At 33.8% G+C, this 16,445-nt stretch overlaps 1 protein-coding gene across 4 annotated transcripts in view; it reads right to left on the bottom strand.

The window, feature by feature from the left end:
• Window positions 1–218: 218 nt before the first annotated feature.
• Ddx60 (DExD/H-box helicase 60) overlaps window positions 219–16,445 on the bottom strand; it is a 72,936-nt gene continuing 56,709 nt past the window's right edge. For 3 of the 4 annotated variants that reach the window (XM_063234784.1, XM_063234783.1, XM_063234785.1), the window contains 8 exons: window positions 13,726–13,830; window positions 13,321–13,462; window positions 11,782–11,897; window positions 9,196–9,343; window positions 7,529–7,671; window positions 4,551–4,702; window positions 3,650–3,712; window positions 219–925 (listed from right to left, as the gene is read on the bottom strand). In XM_063234784.1, the coding sequence (XP_063090854.1) occupies window positions 826–925; window positions 3,650–3,712; window positions 4,551–4,702; window positions 7,529–7,671; window positions 9,196–9,343; window positions 11,782–11,897; window positions 13,321–13,462; window positions 13,726–13,830 (969 nt within the window). In that variant the 3' untranslated portion in view covers window positions 219–825. Of the gene's footprint in view, window positions 926–3,649; window positions 3,713–4,550; window positions 4,703–7,528; window positions 7,672–9,195; window positions 9,344–11,781; window positions 11,898–13,320; window positions 13,463–13,725; window positions 13,831–16,445 lie in introns of those variants that run through there. The other variant, XM_013151679.2, reaches the window with a different exon arrangement.

The following is a 16,445-nucleotide window of genomic DNA, read 5'->3' as shown; positions in this document are numbered from 1 at the left end:
GGTTATTTTTGGTGTATCATGATATAGTTTCCATTTTAAAGAATGTGAGCATTCAAGGATTGAAATGCTTGATATTTAGTGCCTACAATGGATCCTAAAATTGTGATCCAAGTCTAAGGGTAATCAGAAGAAATGTTTATATGAATTATTATATATAGAAAATGCATAGTTTTTAGACAGACTGATACATGCAAAAATTTCACACAATCAAACCAATGGTAAGAAATTTAAATCATTTTAATTCTTTTTTGTTTTCCAGTCCCTCATGTGTAATTAAATTTTTTTAAAAAATCAGCTGTATATTATTTACACATCACATAATTTAAATCTAAAGTTCTTGTGTTTTTGAAGCACTTGGTTCACTAGAAGACACTATTTCAAGTCATGTTTCTGCATTATGTAATCCCATTTGTGTTATTTGGAAAGAATACATTTCACCTTTAGGACACTGCAATCATGTCTCTCTAGCCTTACTAAACACTTTAGAAATACTGAAAAAAAGAAAAATATTAAAAGTTTAATATTTGTTTAGGTCTCAGAGGAAAACAATGGTTCTTTAGTTCCATTTTCTGTCAAACCTCAATATTCTCTGACGTAAGCATAATTTTTCAAACATTAAAAGAAACCAAGACTCACACACACTAAATAATTTGTCCAAGAGCGTTCTCATGGATGGGAATCATGCAGGTGTGAATCCCACTCTTTGAAGACAGGGCTTTTTCTTTCACTTCATCATGTGTTTTCTCACAAAAAGCAGGAGAACCAAAACTGTGACTTGTAGGACTTGCATGGCGATATTGTAAGAGATTTACATGAACTTTGACTTTAGACTTTCTTCAGTTTTTCAAAATAGGTTTCACTCAGTTGCTCAAATGCTAAAACAACATTGTCATCTTCATTCTCACATAATTCACGCAAGGAAACACTGCAAACAGGAAAAAAAGAATATATATCAAGTACCTAATTTGAAGCTATAAGAAGGGTTTCCCTTGGATATGGAGAAATGAGTCAGTACCATGGATGATGAAACACTATTAGCAAAATATAACAAATAATAATAGGAAATAATTATTCCAAAATAACTTTTTACCAAAAAAAATGAGAAAAGATAAGACAACTCTTGCTCAGTCTATTTGTTCCCAATGGTATTTGGAAGACTCCATGCTGCTTGACCCCACTTCCCTTCCAATAGCAGCATAAATCCCCCCTTTTTTCCCCTCAAGTAGTGCTGCCTGAGTTATACTGACCACTGCTAGATTTGAAGAGAGAAAGGAGATTCAAATCGAAGAATGCCAACAGTCCTGAAAATCTGCAAAACGCAGCAAAACAGACTATCCCTTAGAGCTTCCAGTAAGACATGAACCCCTGCTTACATCCTAATGTTACTCAGTGAGACATTTTTCAGCTTCTCCACCTCTAAACCACATGAAAATAATTTTTGGGGGGTTACACCATCAAGTTTGTGGTAATTTATTACAGCTGCATTAAGAAACTAATGTGTAGGTAAAAGGAAAGGAGACGGAAAATACACGTAAATTAACATTGCAGCTTGGCTGATCCAGGACTGAAAACAATCAGGACCTGACATCCCATGAGCCTGTCCTTGTGGGCATCTACCTGGTTTCCAGGAGAATTAGTTTTTTCTCGAGTGATATGATTTAAATCTAAAATGTCCCCCAGAAGTCTTGGGTATTGAAAGGTGTTTTATGATAGGTGACCAGCTCAGGGAGGTGATGCGAGCACCTTCTAGGCCCAGGAGCATGGCCTAGAAGGGCATGTCTTTGCTCCTCCTTTCTCTCAGCTTCCTGGCTGTGACGAGCAAGTGAGCAGCTCTGTCTAGTCTTTCTGTAAGTCTTTCCACCACGCTGTTTCTCCTTGGGAACCTAGCAATCACAGACTAAAACTGCAAAATCGTGAGCCTAATTAAAGGCTCCTCCTTTCATTTAAGAGTCTTGAGTGTTTTTCTCAGTGACAGGAAAGCAAATATAACTAGTGCTTTACTTACCTACCACCAAAAATGACATATGTATCGCAATAACGAATATTTTCTGACTTACAGATCTATAATTATGATTATTTGACAATCCTCCTGAATGATGCCTCACATGTATGAATTCTAACTTCCTATTTTTGGTTCTCTTATCAAATATCAATGCTCTATAGTTTTTATGTATCATTAACTAAGATAACTTAGAAATCTTCAGTAACTACATGAAATTTATTGTCAACTTTTTAGAATTAATCTCATATTTCTCTAACTGCTCTTCTGCATCATTAATTCTTTTTTCTTAATTCAGACTTACTCTTTCTCACCTGCATCACTGTTACACCCTTTGATGGTCTTACACATCTCTGCCTTGTCTACAAACCAGAGATCCATGCCACACTCACATCTATGCACTCTCTATAAAACTCTCAAACATTAACTCCCAGTTTCATTATGTGACAGATAAGCCCCTTTATAATATAGATCCCAATTCTCTTGTTGTTTAGAATAAGTCAGCAGCTTCTTCCATCCTTATCACAGCTCCACAGTTAGCTTAAAGCCTATTCCTTGCATAACAGACCATTTCTTATTTCTGCCATTAAACCTCTTATTATGCATATGATGTTCAAATGTGTTTCCTTCACTACACTATTAGTTCTTTTTAAAGAGGGATCAATTTAATGATGTTTTATACTCAGATGCTTAAAAGTGTCTCAAACAAGTAACATTTCAATACTTGTTGCATGAATTAATTATCTTTTGAAGCTTGGCTTTGGACAGAGCTTGAAAATTCTTACATTTATGGGTTTCTCTGGCGTTTATAACTCAGCTAACTATGAGTCATACAAGGAACACCCTACCTAGCATTGTTCCCAGTGGACAAAGGTATAATTTCTGTTTTAGCACCATAAAACATTTGCTGTCTATATAAAAAATTCAATCTTATTCAGCCCAAAGAACTAAAAGCCATGACCTGATTAACAAAAACCCAAACATAAGGATTTGTGACCAATAAAATATATGTAAATGACCAAACAATGAAACTGCTGTAGAGTATGCACTGTAGTGTATGCAGATTGGAAGCCCTAGGAAGACGGTAGTTTAACTAGGCAACATTAAATGTCCAGTGGAACCAAAGAATGGGAATGTCTGAATGAAGTTGGATATTACTTGGGTATATAAAAGTCTGTGATATAGATGAAAATAGGTAGCCTATGAGACACCAGGTTGAGATTAAGCCTGAAAAAATACTACTTATTAAAGGAAAAGATTCAAGAACACATAAGAGGATATATTTGAGATATAATAGAGACCCCCGGGCCCTCTCCTTATCCAGATCTGACATACACTCTGTGACAGATGAGAATGTTAGGGTGTGGGGCCAATGAAGTTTTGGATTATTGCTCCTGTTGGTGCATGATTCCTGAGACTAAAACTACAGACTCCATGGAACTTAATCTCAAATAGGCTTTGGAATTAATGCTACTACAGGAAGCATGCAGCAGTGTGTCACACAGTTCTGCAAACCCTCTGCAAGTTGAACTGCAAAGCACTAAGAGGCTCAAAGACACCTTCATGTATCTTGCTTAGAAAGAGTCAATGTTTTTGATTTATAGGTAGATGATTTACACTATGAAATCATTATTTAAATACATAACATACCTGATAGATTTAATGACAAGTCCAAAATCTTTCAACAAATTATAAGCTTCTCCTGTGTGTATCCTAAATAACAAATAAAATTTTGGAAAATTAAGGGCTTGAAAACATTATTTACTGATGCAATAGTTACACTGTTCACCATAAGGAGCCCTATTTAACAACCCCAAATGTTCCATATTTTTGAAGCATGTCAGAGTTTCAAACACATTTTATGATTATTCAAAATGCTATGTAAACATATATTGAATTTCTGTCTTAACATGGCCCTTTACACATCTATGTGCCCAATATCTGGACCAAGTTCTTCATTTCCAAGTAGACTTAAAGGTGTTTATCCCAGTTTAGCTCTTGAAAGTAGTTTCTCTTGAATGTCATCATTGTTTATATCAAAAACATTCCAATAAAATCTGACTGAACAAAAGAGCACAATAATAAAAGAAAGTAGTTTGTAGTCAGACCTCAAATGTATACTCGACATTCTTTACATATACTATCAGATAACACAGAGCATAGGGTTGTCACGATTTTCATTTACTAATAATAAATGGATTAGCAAAAAATAAAAACTGTATTTAAAAGTATCTAAAATTATTTATATATTTAGGCCATATCTTTATATAAAGTAAGCTGTTCTAAATACCAAAATTTTGTAGATAAGCCACAAACAAAACTCATACAGAATTTGTCCTTCTTTTTGGTCATTTAGAGAGCAAAAATAAAGTGTGATATATTTAGCATGATTAACCTATAGTCGAAACAATAAAAAGAGTTTTTCCTGTAAAATTCACTGAATTCATGAGAGAGAGGCAGAGAGACAGAGAGAAAGAGACAGAGAAAGAGAGAGAGGGATAGGGAGAGAGAGAGAGAAAGAGAGAGAGGGAGAGAGAGAGAGATAACATACCCATTGTCCTGTGTTATTCCTACCAAGGAACCATGTTTGTAGAAGTCCAGTGCATAAGCATTAAGGGGTATTATTCTTCCTTGACTATCATATCTTTTGGGCCACAGTATAGGAGCTTGACCATAGGTGATTCCAAACATTCGCAGAATACTCTGAAGAAATACAATTGTTAATTAGTGCTATTTATGTATAGAGAAAATTTATATTTCTTACATTGTACTTTTATTTACTTTAAATAATGCTTGTCAAGTACAAATTTCATGGTGAAAGAGAGGGTGTCTTTCTCACACAGTGGGTGGTGTCATCTTCAGCTAGGGTGGAAAATGGCTTCACACCACCTGTGAGAATTACTGCTTCCATGTCATACTGACAGCCAGTGCAACCATCTGCCCACTAGAATATAGCAAGACTGGGAAGAAACTCATTTAAAATTCTGACATTATTCTTATTGGTGCAGGAAATGCCTCTGAAAATAGCAGATGAGGGAAGCGGAGACATATATGCCACATGAGAAGTGTTCACCTAAACAAACCTAATGATCCTGAGGACTCAGTTAGCAAAATAAGAGGAAAGTAGGAAGGAAAAGAAGACAATCAAAATAAAAAAGAAAGCAAATGTATATTTGTCTATGTCTGCTCATTTTTGCAAATTATACCTTTTGAGGTCAACAGGGCCTCTAGTGTAATGCTAATGAGACTATAAACAGGTCCAACTGCTTTCCAAAGGAAATCAGAAGTAGCTTGAAAAGTTGAATATTTCTATTCTCTGATAATCCAGAAAAACTATTTTTAAACCAAAAACATATATCAACTTCCCCCCAAAAAACCTGTTGCACATGACCGTGAGACATTCACAATAATCTTACGTGCATAATAAAAAAAAATGGAAACAAGTGAAACATGCATTAACAAAACATAGAGCAATGGGTTGTTTCTCACTGTGGAATATTATGTAGTAAAAACAATCTTTAAAAAGAGAGATATGTATTATAGTAGCTTTCTCATGATTCTTGTGGTTTTGTGTTGGATGAATTACATCAGTTGGGACAAAAACTGCTACTATAATATATATCTCTCTTTAGTAAGATATTTCCTTCCAGGGTGCACCTTGCTTTGGGTTTGTGTCAGTATATAGATACCTATTCCACCTATTTAAATATCTGTGCTGAGTCTCTGCCACTCATTTGCTTGAAGAGAACAATCACAATTAGTATAAAACTTCACAGAAACAAATATATATCAACACTTACTTTGAAATTTGTTTAGAAAGTTTTGAATTCATTCCATAACCAAAGAAAGCAAAAGAATAAGTAATGATAAACTATAGGCTGAGAATGACAAGAAAAGGGGAATAGATAAAACAGAATATTATAAAAAATAACAACAGCAAAAAAAAAAAAAATAACAGCAACAACAAAAACGCGCAAAACAAGAACACAGATTTTGATGATACCATTTTTTTGTCCTGGACTGGAGATATAAGGGAGAGGAGAATTGAAGGGTCATGTGAGGGGACAGAGGAAAAGAAGTAAACAGAAGAAAATATTGAGTAGACAGCAGGAAAGGGTATATAGAATTCGGAACCAGTGAATCCTGTATCTCTACCTGTAGAGACCTTTGACAAAATGAATAAAAACATATGCTGGAAAATGATAACCTCTGTAACAAATGGTGCTGGGAAAACTGATTGTTCACATGGGGAATAATGAAACTAGACCTATTATCTCTCATCATGTACTAAAATAAAGTGACTCAAAGGCCTGAATATGAAAACAGAAACACTGAAACTCATGGAAGACACACAGAGAAAACTGCCTAGACCGTATGCTTGGGAAAGGGCTTCCTGTACAACAAATCAGTAACACAAGAAATAATACCAAGAATCAACAAGCAAGACTGTATCCAATTAAAAAGCTTCTGCACAGCAAAGGAAACAACCAACAGAGTGAAGGGACAACCTACAGAATGAGAAAAGAAATTTGCTGGATCTTGCTCTGGTGGAGGATTGCTATCTAGAATATATAAAGAACTCAAAAACAGACTCCAAAAGACAAATGACCCAAGAAAAATTGTCAAATGAAGTAAATGGGTTTTTTCATTTTCTAATTTTCTCATCTCTTTATTCAGGACATATAAGTAGATGAAAGAAAATGCTTAATATCTTTAGCCTTTAAGAAATGCAAATCAAAACAACTGAGATTCTGTCTTATACTAGTAAGAATAACTATCAAAGATTCAAAAAACAATGTTGGTGAAGTTGGTGGGGGGGGAACATTTCTACATCGTTGGTAGGACTATAAACTAGTATAAACACTGTTGAAATCAGTTTGGAGATTTACCAAAAAAACTGAAAATAGAAGTTACATTCTAGCAACAATACTGCTCCTGAGTACTCCCGAGAGCTGAAGTCATCATACGTATAGCGGTGCACTCGCAATAGCTAAACTAGGAAACAGCTGAGATCTCATCAAACAACCAATGGTAAAAGAAAATTCAGTACTATTCAGCTATAAAAGAAAGATGAATCTGAGTCGTTTGTAGGGAAACAAATGAATTTTTAAATCATAAGGTCAAGTGAAGTAAGTCAGACACAGGAGGTTAAATATCACATGATTTCTCTTGAGTACACTAAAAATACAAATAAATTAAAAAGTAAATGAAAGATATGGTAGGAATCAAGAAGATATCCTTTTGATCAGGCAAAGAAGGAGGAAAAGAGGAAATTATGTTGCTTAATAATTAATGTCTTTTCTTCAATGTGTTTAGCTATGAACGTCATATAAGTCAGTTATTTGTAGTCATCCATGTAAACTCCAGGAAACAAAGTTTTCTAACATTACTACTCTCAAGCTAACATAAAATGCTTTATAATTTGTATGCCAAAATTCAAAACTCTTCAAAAGCATTCTATTACAAGATGCCCCTCAAGACAGAAGGAAAGCCGTGGAGATTGGTATATGAACCCCCTTCTTCACTTACACTTTTTGCAATTTCTGGCTGAAGCAAAGCACTATCAAAGTTCCCAGAGAGACAAGCAAATGGTGAAATTGCTACTCTTCCTTCTTTGCAGCTCATCAAGTGAGACACAAGTTGGGAGTCTTCACATTCTTTACCTGTGAATTCTGACCATAATAAATTGGGATAGATCAGTTTTAAAAATAAGCTAACTAGTCAAACCTCCTTTACCTACTCTGATGGTGAACCTTTTAGATCTTTCAGTGTTAACAAATAGCCCGCTGCCGTGCACAAGCCGTACATTCACCACCATGGGTCTAGATCACGCTATGAGTGCAGCCCGAACAAGGAAACTACAGCACCAAGTGGGCTGAATAAACTATCACAGAATGTGAGGAGGGGTTTAGGACAGGTACATTCAAAGAATGTTAGCAACTGACATCAATCTCACCATTTCACTGCCATAAACAAATGTGTTATATTTGGTTACTTTTATCAATAGGAAGAAATACTTCAATTATATATATTTTTTTCACAGAGAATAATTGTTGCTTGTTTCTTGGTCCTGCAAACTCTGAGTCTGTTTTAAAATGTTTCTGGACAGGGTGTTCTAAGTGGTCACTATTAGTAGATTTGGCAAAAGCATGTGAGAAGACATGTTTTCCATTCATGTGCTATTAAAGATACGAATCACACATCAAAACTAGGTTCTAATTTTAATTCCAGAAATTATTCACATGCCTCCAACACAACTCTCCTGTGAGGTCCACAGAGTTGTTTGTTGCTTTTGTAAGACCTTGGAAATTAGGAGTTCCACCTCTTTGGATTTTTCCCATTGAGGATGACAAGGTATAGTGAATCCAGGATACTCCTACCCAAAGTTCAAAGATTTCTCTTTATCTCTGTAACTTTATATGTTTATTTCCTCCACAAAAGCATCCATTAGTTGCTGTTAACAATCAAGCACTAATGATATTTACAATGCACCAAGTATTTTTTTTAAATATTCACATATTTAGAAGTCAATTATTCAAAGTTTATCAAAGTCAAGTAGACTGTATTATTTTCTTTCTGCTATATCTATTGAGAGAACTAATGCATGATTATTTGATGGCTTGCCTCAGATCTCACTAATAAAGTGGCAGAGCCAGTGTTTGGATCTAAGGAATCTGCAGATGCTCTATGCTTATGAACATTAAGCATAATTCCTCTAAAGAAAAGCAATGTAAGAATTAGACCCCAGCTTTTCTCAATCTTACAGATATCTTTACCCCATTTTCTGGGTTTGACTCAAAGACAGACGTTACTCAAGATGGTTTATAAATAATATATTTAGTTTTATTTTCCAGTATCCATTTCCAATAATCACTTGATTTTCTTTGAAAAGATGAAGAAATACCTTATTCAAAAGTATACTGGCCCTTGTTGGACTCCAGTCTATTTCTGAAGTAAAATATCTCTTTTTGAGATTATATATATATATATAGATTATAGATAGATAGATTTTATATATATATATATATATACATATATATTTGTTTGTTTGTTTTAAGTATTGGGAACTGAACCTAAGGCCTCATGATAAGAAAGCCCTCTTCTCCTGAACCATGTCTCCAGCCTTGAGATAAAACAGTTTTAGGAAAGATGATTTATTGTTAAATTGTTACACCACAGAGCTGAAATATACTTACTTATTTTGGACAGTGGAAGTTCGTACTCCTGTGTCATATCAGCCAATTTGGACACAATTAGCAAAAAAGAGGCAAAGTCTTTTTTAACTTTTGTGTTATACTCATCTAAAGCAGCCAAGAAATCTTCAGGAAGATCATCAAGAAACACCTGGAAGTCAAATTTTTTCAGAGAGATCTATTAACTTTATTAACACTGAATTTTTGGAAGAAGAAAGGTAACGAACTTTGCAGTATAATTTTTCCTTTTTATTCAGTAAGGCCACTGCTTCTTCAGTGGTAGAAGTAAAACTCATTTTTATTTCTCTCTTCATTTATAAAGGCAATTACACTACTCTTTAACCTTAAAGCTTTACTTTGAAACTACTTAATTAAAATCATTTTCTAAAAGAAATAGAATCATATACTCAAGTGAAATTGGACTTGTGAAAATGTCACAAAATCTAGTGACATATTTGGAGAGCAGGCAAAAAGACAAAGCACACTTACTTGCCTGGTGTAAACCTCACTTGGTTTTAATTAACACCAACCAGATGCTCTTTCAACAAAGCGAAATCCTTGTGTGTGTGTTTGACCAATAAACCTATGATCACCTCCATCTAAGTAGAATGAGTGAATTGTTATTGTTTTGAGCTTTTAAGAAGTCATTCTGTATCTCTAGTGTCTCTGGTCCTAGGTTTCCTTGGGATTTCTGAGTATCAGACTGATGTGTCTCCATTTTCTCAGGCCTAAAATACTCCTAAGTAGTCTCCTCTTTCCTATAGAATTTCTTAACCTACATTTTCTTCTTCAATTCCAAACTAATTTCAAAAATTTCTTGAGTAAAATACAAGTCTATGTATAAGGTGGATTTAGACTCTTTATCCTAGCAAGATTTTTTTTAATAAATGCCACAATCCATTGGAAATTCTTTTCTCTCTTTTAAAACCTTTATATGTAACACCCCACATTTCATGCAGATCTGTTATCCAGTAAATTTTGATGATGAAAACTCATGTACCCGTAGTTTCTCAAGTATCTTATCTCTAATTCCAGGTCTGTATAAACACTAAGAAATGTATTAAGTATTTTTACTCCCACTAAAGAGGCCCTGTGTATATGTTAAATCCAGTGTTCTATGTTCAAAACTGGCAAATTCTCTGAGAAAAAAACTAAGGCTGAAATTACTATCACACCTTGGAAAAATGCTCACCAATAAAAAATTTTAGCAAATTCACTCATTATTTTCACAGTTCTCTCTTACTGTAGGATTAATAACCATCTAATATATGAAACCTAGAAGCAGATAAATTTCTATTAATCTTTAAGAAAAAATCAGCTCTCTACTCAAAACTATCCTTTATCATTTTTATGATGACCACCTTTTTAAAAATAGAAATGGTAGCTTTTCTTTTATTGATTAGATGTTTATTTATTTGAGTAGGACAGTTAAACAATATTTCAAGAATGTACATGGGGTGAAAAAATATGAAGATGATAGTTGGATGACTAAAGTTGTGAACACTGGTTTATAGGACATTGTGGGGTCCAATGATGTAGACTAATTAACTCTTCTTGCTTTATTCCATAGCACCTTGTCACTAAGGTTATCTAATATAAACCAGCTTGTTCTACTTTCTTAGCATCTAGAGAACTGAATCAGTAAAAGTCTTCGATGTTGATTAAATGATAGGGTATCATTACCAAAGAAAATGCTGTAAATTAGGAAACAGTTTTCATGGGCCCTTGTGATTCAAATATGATGTTATGGATGGGATCCAGTATGCCCCTAAAAAGGCCCATTGTGTTGAAGATTTCCTTAGTGATGAGATTTGAGGGAAGTGACTGGACCATCACAATGTTAACTCATTAAGTAGATCACTCCATTGATAAGATTGTAATTTAATGGCACTATTTAGAGGTGATACAAACAAGGGTGAGGCTTAGTTGGATGGAATGGAACACAGAGCCATCACCTTGTCACCTTGGGGACTATTTTGGTCCCCAGTCCCTTCCTCTCAGCCCCCTGCCTCTCCTTCTGGGCTGACACTAGGAGACCAGCTTTCTTCTGTCATGCAGTTTCACCCTGAAGTTTCTGCCTCATCACAGGTCTAAAAGCAATGGGTCCAGCCAATCATGAAATGAAATCAATGAAGTCATACAAAAAAATAAATCTTTTCTTCTCTAAACTGCATTTCTGAAATCTTTTGCCACAGTGACGCAAATCTAATTAATGCAGATGATTTTCTAAATAATTTTTAATATTACCTTGGTGAAGGCATTATCATACACAACAGATAGTTTTACTTCAAACATCAATCATAAAGATCGTAAGGGAAGTGTAGATTCAACAACGGGAATAATTCTTTAGCTTAAGTGTATACTTAGCTACCTCTGTCAGTAGTCTCTTAATGCTTTAGTTAGATATAATCTAACGAAAACATGACTAAGACATTGATCCTAATTTTCCTCAAAGCATTTAACTCTGAAAGATTTACAAGAGGCAGTTTTTGAGTTATAGATTAAATTGCACAATTATAAAAAAACAAATTATGCAACAAAATTGTTCAACTATCTTGTACTTAAAGGTTTATTAGAATTATTCTTTACCTTCGATTGATAAAAATTTTTTTCATAATACTTGGCTGGAATGTACTTTCTTCCAAAGAGATTTGCCAGTACTAGCACTAGTTTTTCCATAACATCTTGAGAAAAACGCTCTGATCCTGTATAAAACAAAGTGTCTTAAATGTGCTGAAGTGTCTGTCCGTTTTTTCACATGTAAATAGAAAGTTTCATTCCAATTAGTTTCAAAGAAACCTAAGCATTGAGATAAAGATAGCAAGTGTATCTTGTAGAAATTTTCATCTGTAACTATTTTTATTCTTGCTTCTGCTCTACTTTAGACTCTAGTCACCCTAACCTTGAATTCCATTTATCTCCTTACCAACATTTTCCTCATTTTATTCAATCATAGATAATCATATTTCCTATAGAATTTGTGATCATGTCTCTCTCTCAGAAATCTCCAGTGACACCTAAATATCTGATAAACAACATTTCTATAACTTAGGATTTAAGGTTTTCTAAAATTCAGCACACAAATAATTCCCCAATCTGATGTACTCACTTTACCTTCCTGCCACTCATACTAAGTTATTGTCAGTTTGAATTCCTCTGTTCTGCACAGCACAGAATAACTCAACTGAAAGGTTTAAAACTTATGACATAAATGTCAAGCTATTAAAATAGCCTGTGCTCCAGAGTCACACTACTAATACTTGAATCTTGGTTCTGAAATTTTAAAAGTGTAAGGACATAATAAATTATGAATTTCCCAGTTTCCTCATTTATGAAATAATGTTAAACATATTTTCTCTCTTCAAGTTATCAATTTCCTCATCCTTATTACCATATGTATCCACTTTAAATACATCATTTCACAAGAACAGAATTTCCAAGTAACTTTGTGCCACAAAACAATGCATTTTTAGAGCATAGTGACTAGATATACTGTGCAGTAAAATGTTCTTATCAACCAATAGGAAATAAGGTAATATTGTGCGTGGTGCTAAGTTCACTAGGCATTGAGAAAAAGCAATTTTAAGCACAAATATTACAAAAGGGCAAAACTTATCTTATGAACAATGAGTAATGGCTTTATTGAATAAATATAAAAATCAAAGCTTTCATGAAAATTATGCTAAGTGAAATTAATTTACTTAAAAACTTATATAATGTGGGCAAATACAATATGCTAAAGGGAAAAAATTCTAGTTTATATAGTTAATATAATATCAGCTATTCAAAAATACTATACAATTATATTCAAACAAAATATGATTGGGAGAAATATTAATAGTGATTATCTGAAGAGAGTGAGGTAATGCTCTCCTTTATTCTATAATGAGCATTTATTATATTTCATTAGAAGAAAATATTTCCTAAAACTTATATATCATTCAATATGTTCTGAGTCCTGGAAGAAAGGCATAGCTGAGATTAACATTTAAGCTAATGTAAAATAGGTGGTAAAAATATCATTGTCCTCCATTTATGTAAGCTGAGGATCTGTAAATCACCTACATACTAACATTACAGAAAAACTACTTGCAAAGCACTAGCTTTCTATAGTGTGCTCAAGCTTACCTTTGTTAGTTGGTTGGCAAAGATTATGGAAAAGACCTTTCACAAGAAAATTGACAAAGACCAGATTAGAAGGTTCGTGATAGTGCAAATGTGACACAAGTCCAGCAAACCCTGTAGGATTTCCCTCTCGATCTAGATATCCCTAAAGAACCGAAACAATTTGTTAGTTTGACTCAACTCGCCATGCAACTAAAAAGTAGCTTATTACCTGGTGGTTTAAAACAGTATTTAATATTATATGAGACAGATTGATAGCTATTAGCTAGGCTACTTCTGATAATATTATCAATTATAGTTAATATTAATCATTGGATATAACCATCTAAATATTATAGTTAGTTTTGCACGATAAGACAATCTAAATAGTAACAATGTTACTTCACAAAAAAGCAAAACACAACCTACCTCTTTCACCAAGAACTGCAAAGAAAATAAGAAGTAAAGTTTTAACATCTCCACGGCTCTGGGTTGTTTGAAGGACAACAATGAATGCTTTAGCACTGACAGCGCCTAAAAGAAAAGCACTTTATTCATTCAATGTCAAGTTTATGAAATATATACATATGGTGGGAGTCTTTCTATGTAGATCAGGCTGGTCTTGAACTCACTATGCAGTCCAGGCTGGCCTCAAACTTGGGCAATCCTTCTGCCTCAGCTCCCACGTGTAAGGATTACAGGAATGTGCCATCATGCCCAGTTTACAAAATGTACTTATAAGAGATAACACAAGATAGATGTTACCTATCGCTATTACTGTACATATATTAACAATATATAAGCCTCATCTAGATGTTGCAGTATTTGCTTTACTGTATCCTAACATGTACATTCTTCCTTTAACAAAAGAGAGCACATAAAATAAGAATTGTTAGAAATGAAACATTTCCAAGCAATCTGATAATAAAAGACCTTCTAGTTGAACAGCTTATTGCATTCCATGTCTGAGAAGGATATATATATATATATATATATATATATATATATATATGTGTGTGTGTGTGTGTGTGTGTGTCTGTGTATATATATAATTCCATATCCTACAGTATTGTTACACAAATAATGGAATCAGATTAAAATAAAGAAATAAAGATACTGTTTGGTTTCCAATGTCAGACTACATTGCATTTCATGGAGTTTTCAACTTTGCACTAAAATGTCTATGAAATCTTAACAAAAGAAAAAGTTCCCCAGTATCATCAAACTTTGGGTCTGAAAGGAAGTATACTTCTGTAAGGCCACTGGACTGTGGAAAAGAGAGAGAAGAACAGAGAGCTAAAGGAATACAATTGCCATCACCATGAAGTGACTTTTTTTGAAGGTCACCAGAAATGATTCATCCTACAATCTCTTGTGACACATTCTTCATGTGCCACATTTTGTTAGAGAAGGCAACAGTCAGAGAAACTTATAGAAAATCAGACTATATGCTTAGTACAGAATAAACAGAAAATCAGAGGGGTGAGGAACTCACAGTGCTTCACTATGACCCTAGAAGTGTACACCTCATCATTAAAGTCTACTTAAAATGGTAATAATCCTGAAACACCGTTTACTGTAGTTTATGATGATTAATAACATCCATCATGATCAATGTGCCTGTAAAACTAGTAGTAGAAGATGACCTTTCAGCTGAGAGAATAGCTAATAACATGAAGATAAGCTAACACTGGTATTTTGGCCAAAAGCTCTTCATCTAGTCTCAGACTTGAAAATACATTTTAATTAACAGCTTTGGTTAGAGCTCACCAGAAGACCCTGTGTGTACCTAATTGTTTGGCAAACCACTAGATTTGGATAATTTTCTTCAAAAAAAAGAAGCTGAATAATTATTCAGAAGTAAATAACAAATACATAATAAAGAATTATTTTTCAATTAAAAAAAAAGACCTGGGAATGTGACTGAATTTAATAGTACTGAACTGAGCATTTCAAATTACTGATATGGTAACGTTTATGTCCAAAGTAATTGTATCACAATAAAAAGCTGAGAACATCAATACTGAAAAGTCTCATCACATGATAAACTGTTAATTTTTTAAAAGATCTGTAAAATAGAAAATCTTGCAGAAAGCAATCTGAACTAGGAAAAATAAAAGATTCATATAATTAAACAGGCATAAAAAAGTCAAATTAATTGCAAAAGGAAAAAAATTAACATAACTCCTCTGAAACCCCAAAAGAGAGTACTCCTCCTAACACCAAATACTGTAAGGCAGTGTTTGATGTGATTAATAAAAAGTGTTCTAACAATTACATGCCCACATATTAAAAAGTCAGTATAAAAGGCCACGGATAGACCCTCTCAACAATGTCCACTCAATATTTTAAAAGTAATAATAATAAACGTTATTAGAAGATACATTCCACCGTATGGAGAGGTAAAATTAAAATCTAAAATATTAGAAAATTTTGGTCTAAAATTATGCATGCCTGCTCTATAGAACTAGCAAACTCATCAGAAGAGTCTAAAAAATTCCCACCTTAGAAAACAGTATGTGATTTAACTGAACCACAAAAGCAGAGAACAGTAAGTTTTGCCATGGTACAAACACAGTTGGCTTCCTGAAGCACTTGAATGTATTTCCCACTGTGAGGTATTCAGGGTGCAACATTAATCTGACTCTAATGTTTAGTGGCAAGGACTTTGAGATGTGAATAGAAATAGGTAAATTTAACAGAGGGAGAGACTCCATGATTGAATCCTGGTGATTTTAGAATAAGAAGCAGAAAGGTCAGACAGAAAGTGCAATTCTCTCTCCTGTGCTGTTCTGCTTCTGCAAGCTCAGACACTAAGAAGGTGGTCACTGGATGCAGCCTGTGGACATCACACTGCCAGAATCTGTGGCACGGTATAATAAGCAACAGCAAATGGACTAATATATTTCCTTTCAATAACATATTTTCATAAAATTGAAATTACTTTATTATGACTTTTAAATCTCTATTGTAGATTTGGACCCAAAATGTTTATCTGAACCCACATATCAGGAAAAGCTTAGAATAACTTTCTGAAGTCCAATTGTACATAACTTCATCTGCCTTGAAAAATCAAATTTAATAAAAGAAAAAGCACAAGAATGCCTTAGGGAAAAAAATGACTGAACCAAAATTATGCTGTGATAGTC

The sequence above is a fragment of the Cavia porcellus genome, unplaced genomic scaffold (assembly GCF_034190915.1).
Source record: "Cavia porcellus strain 051 isolate PalLab524CR breed Dunkin Hartley unplaced genomic scaffold, mCavPor4.1 scaffold_24, whole genome shotgun sequence".
Lineage (NCBI taxonomy): Eukaryota > Metazoa > Chordata > Mammalia > Rodentia > Caviidae > Cavia > Cavia porcellus.
This window is presented reverse-complemented; position numbering and strand designations above follow the sequence as displayed.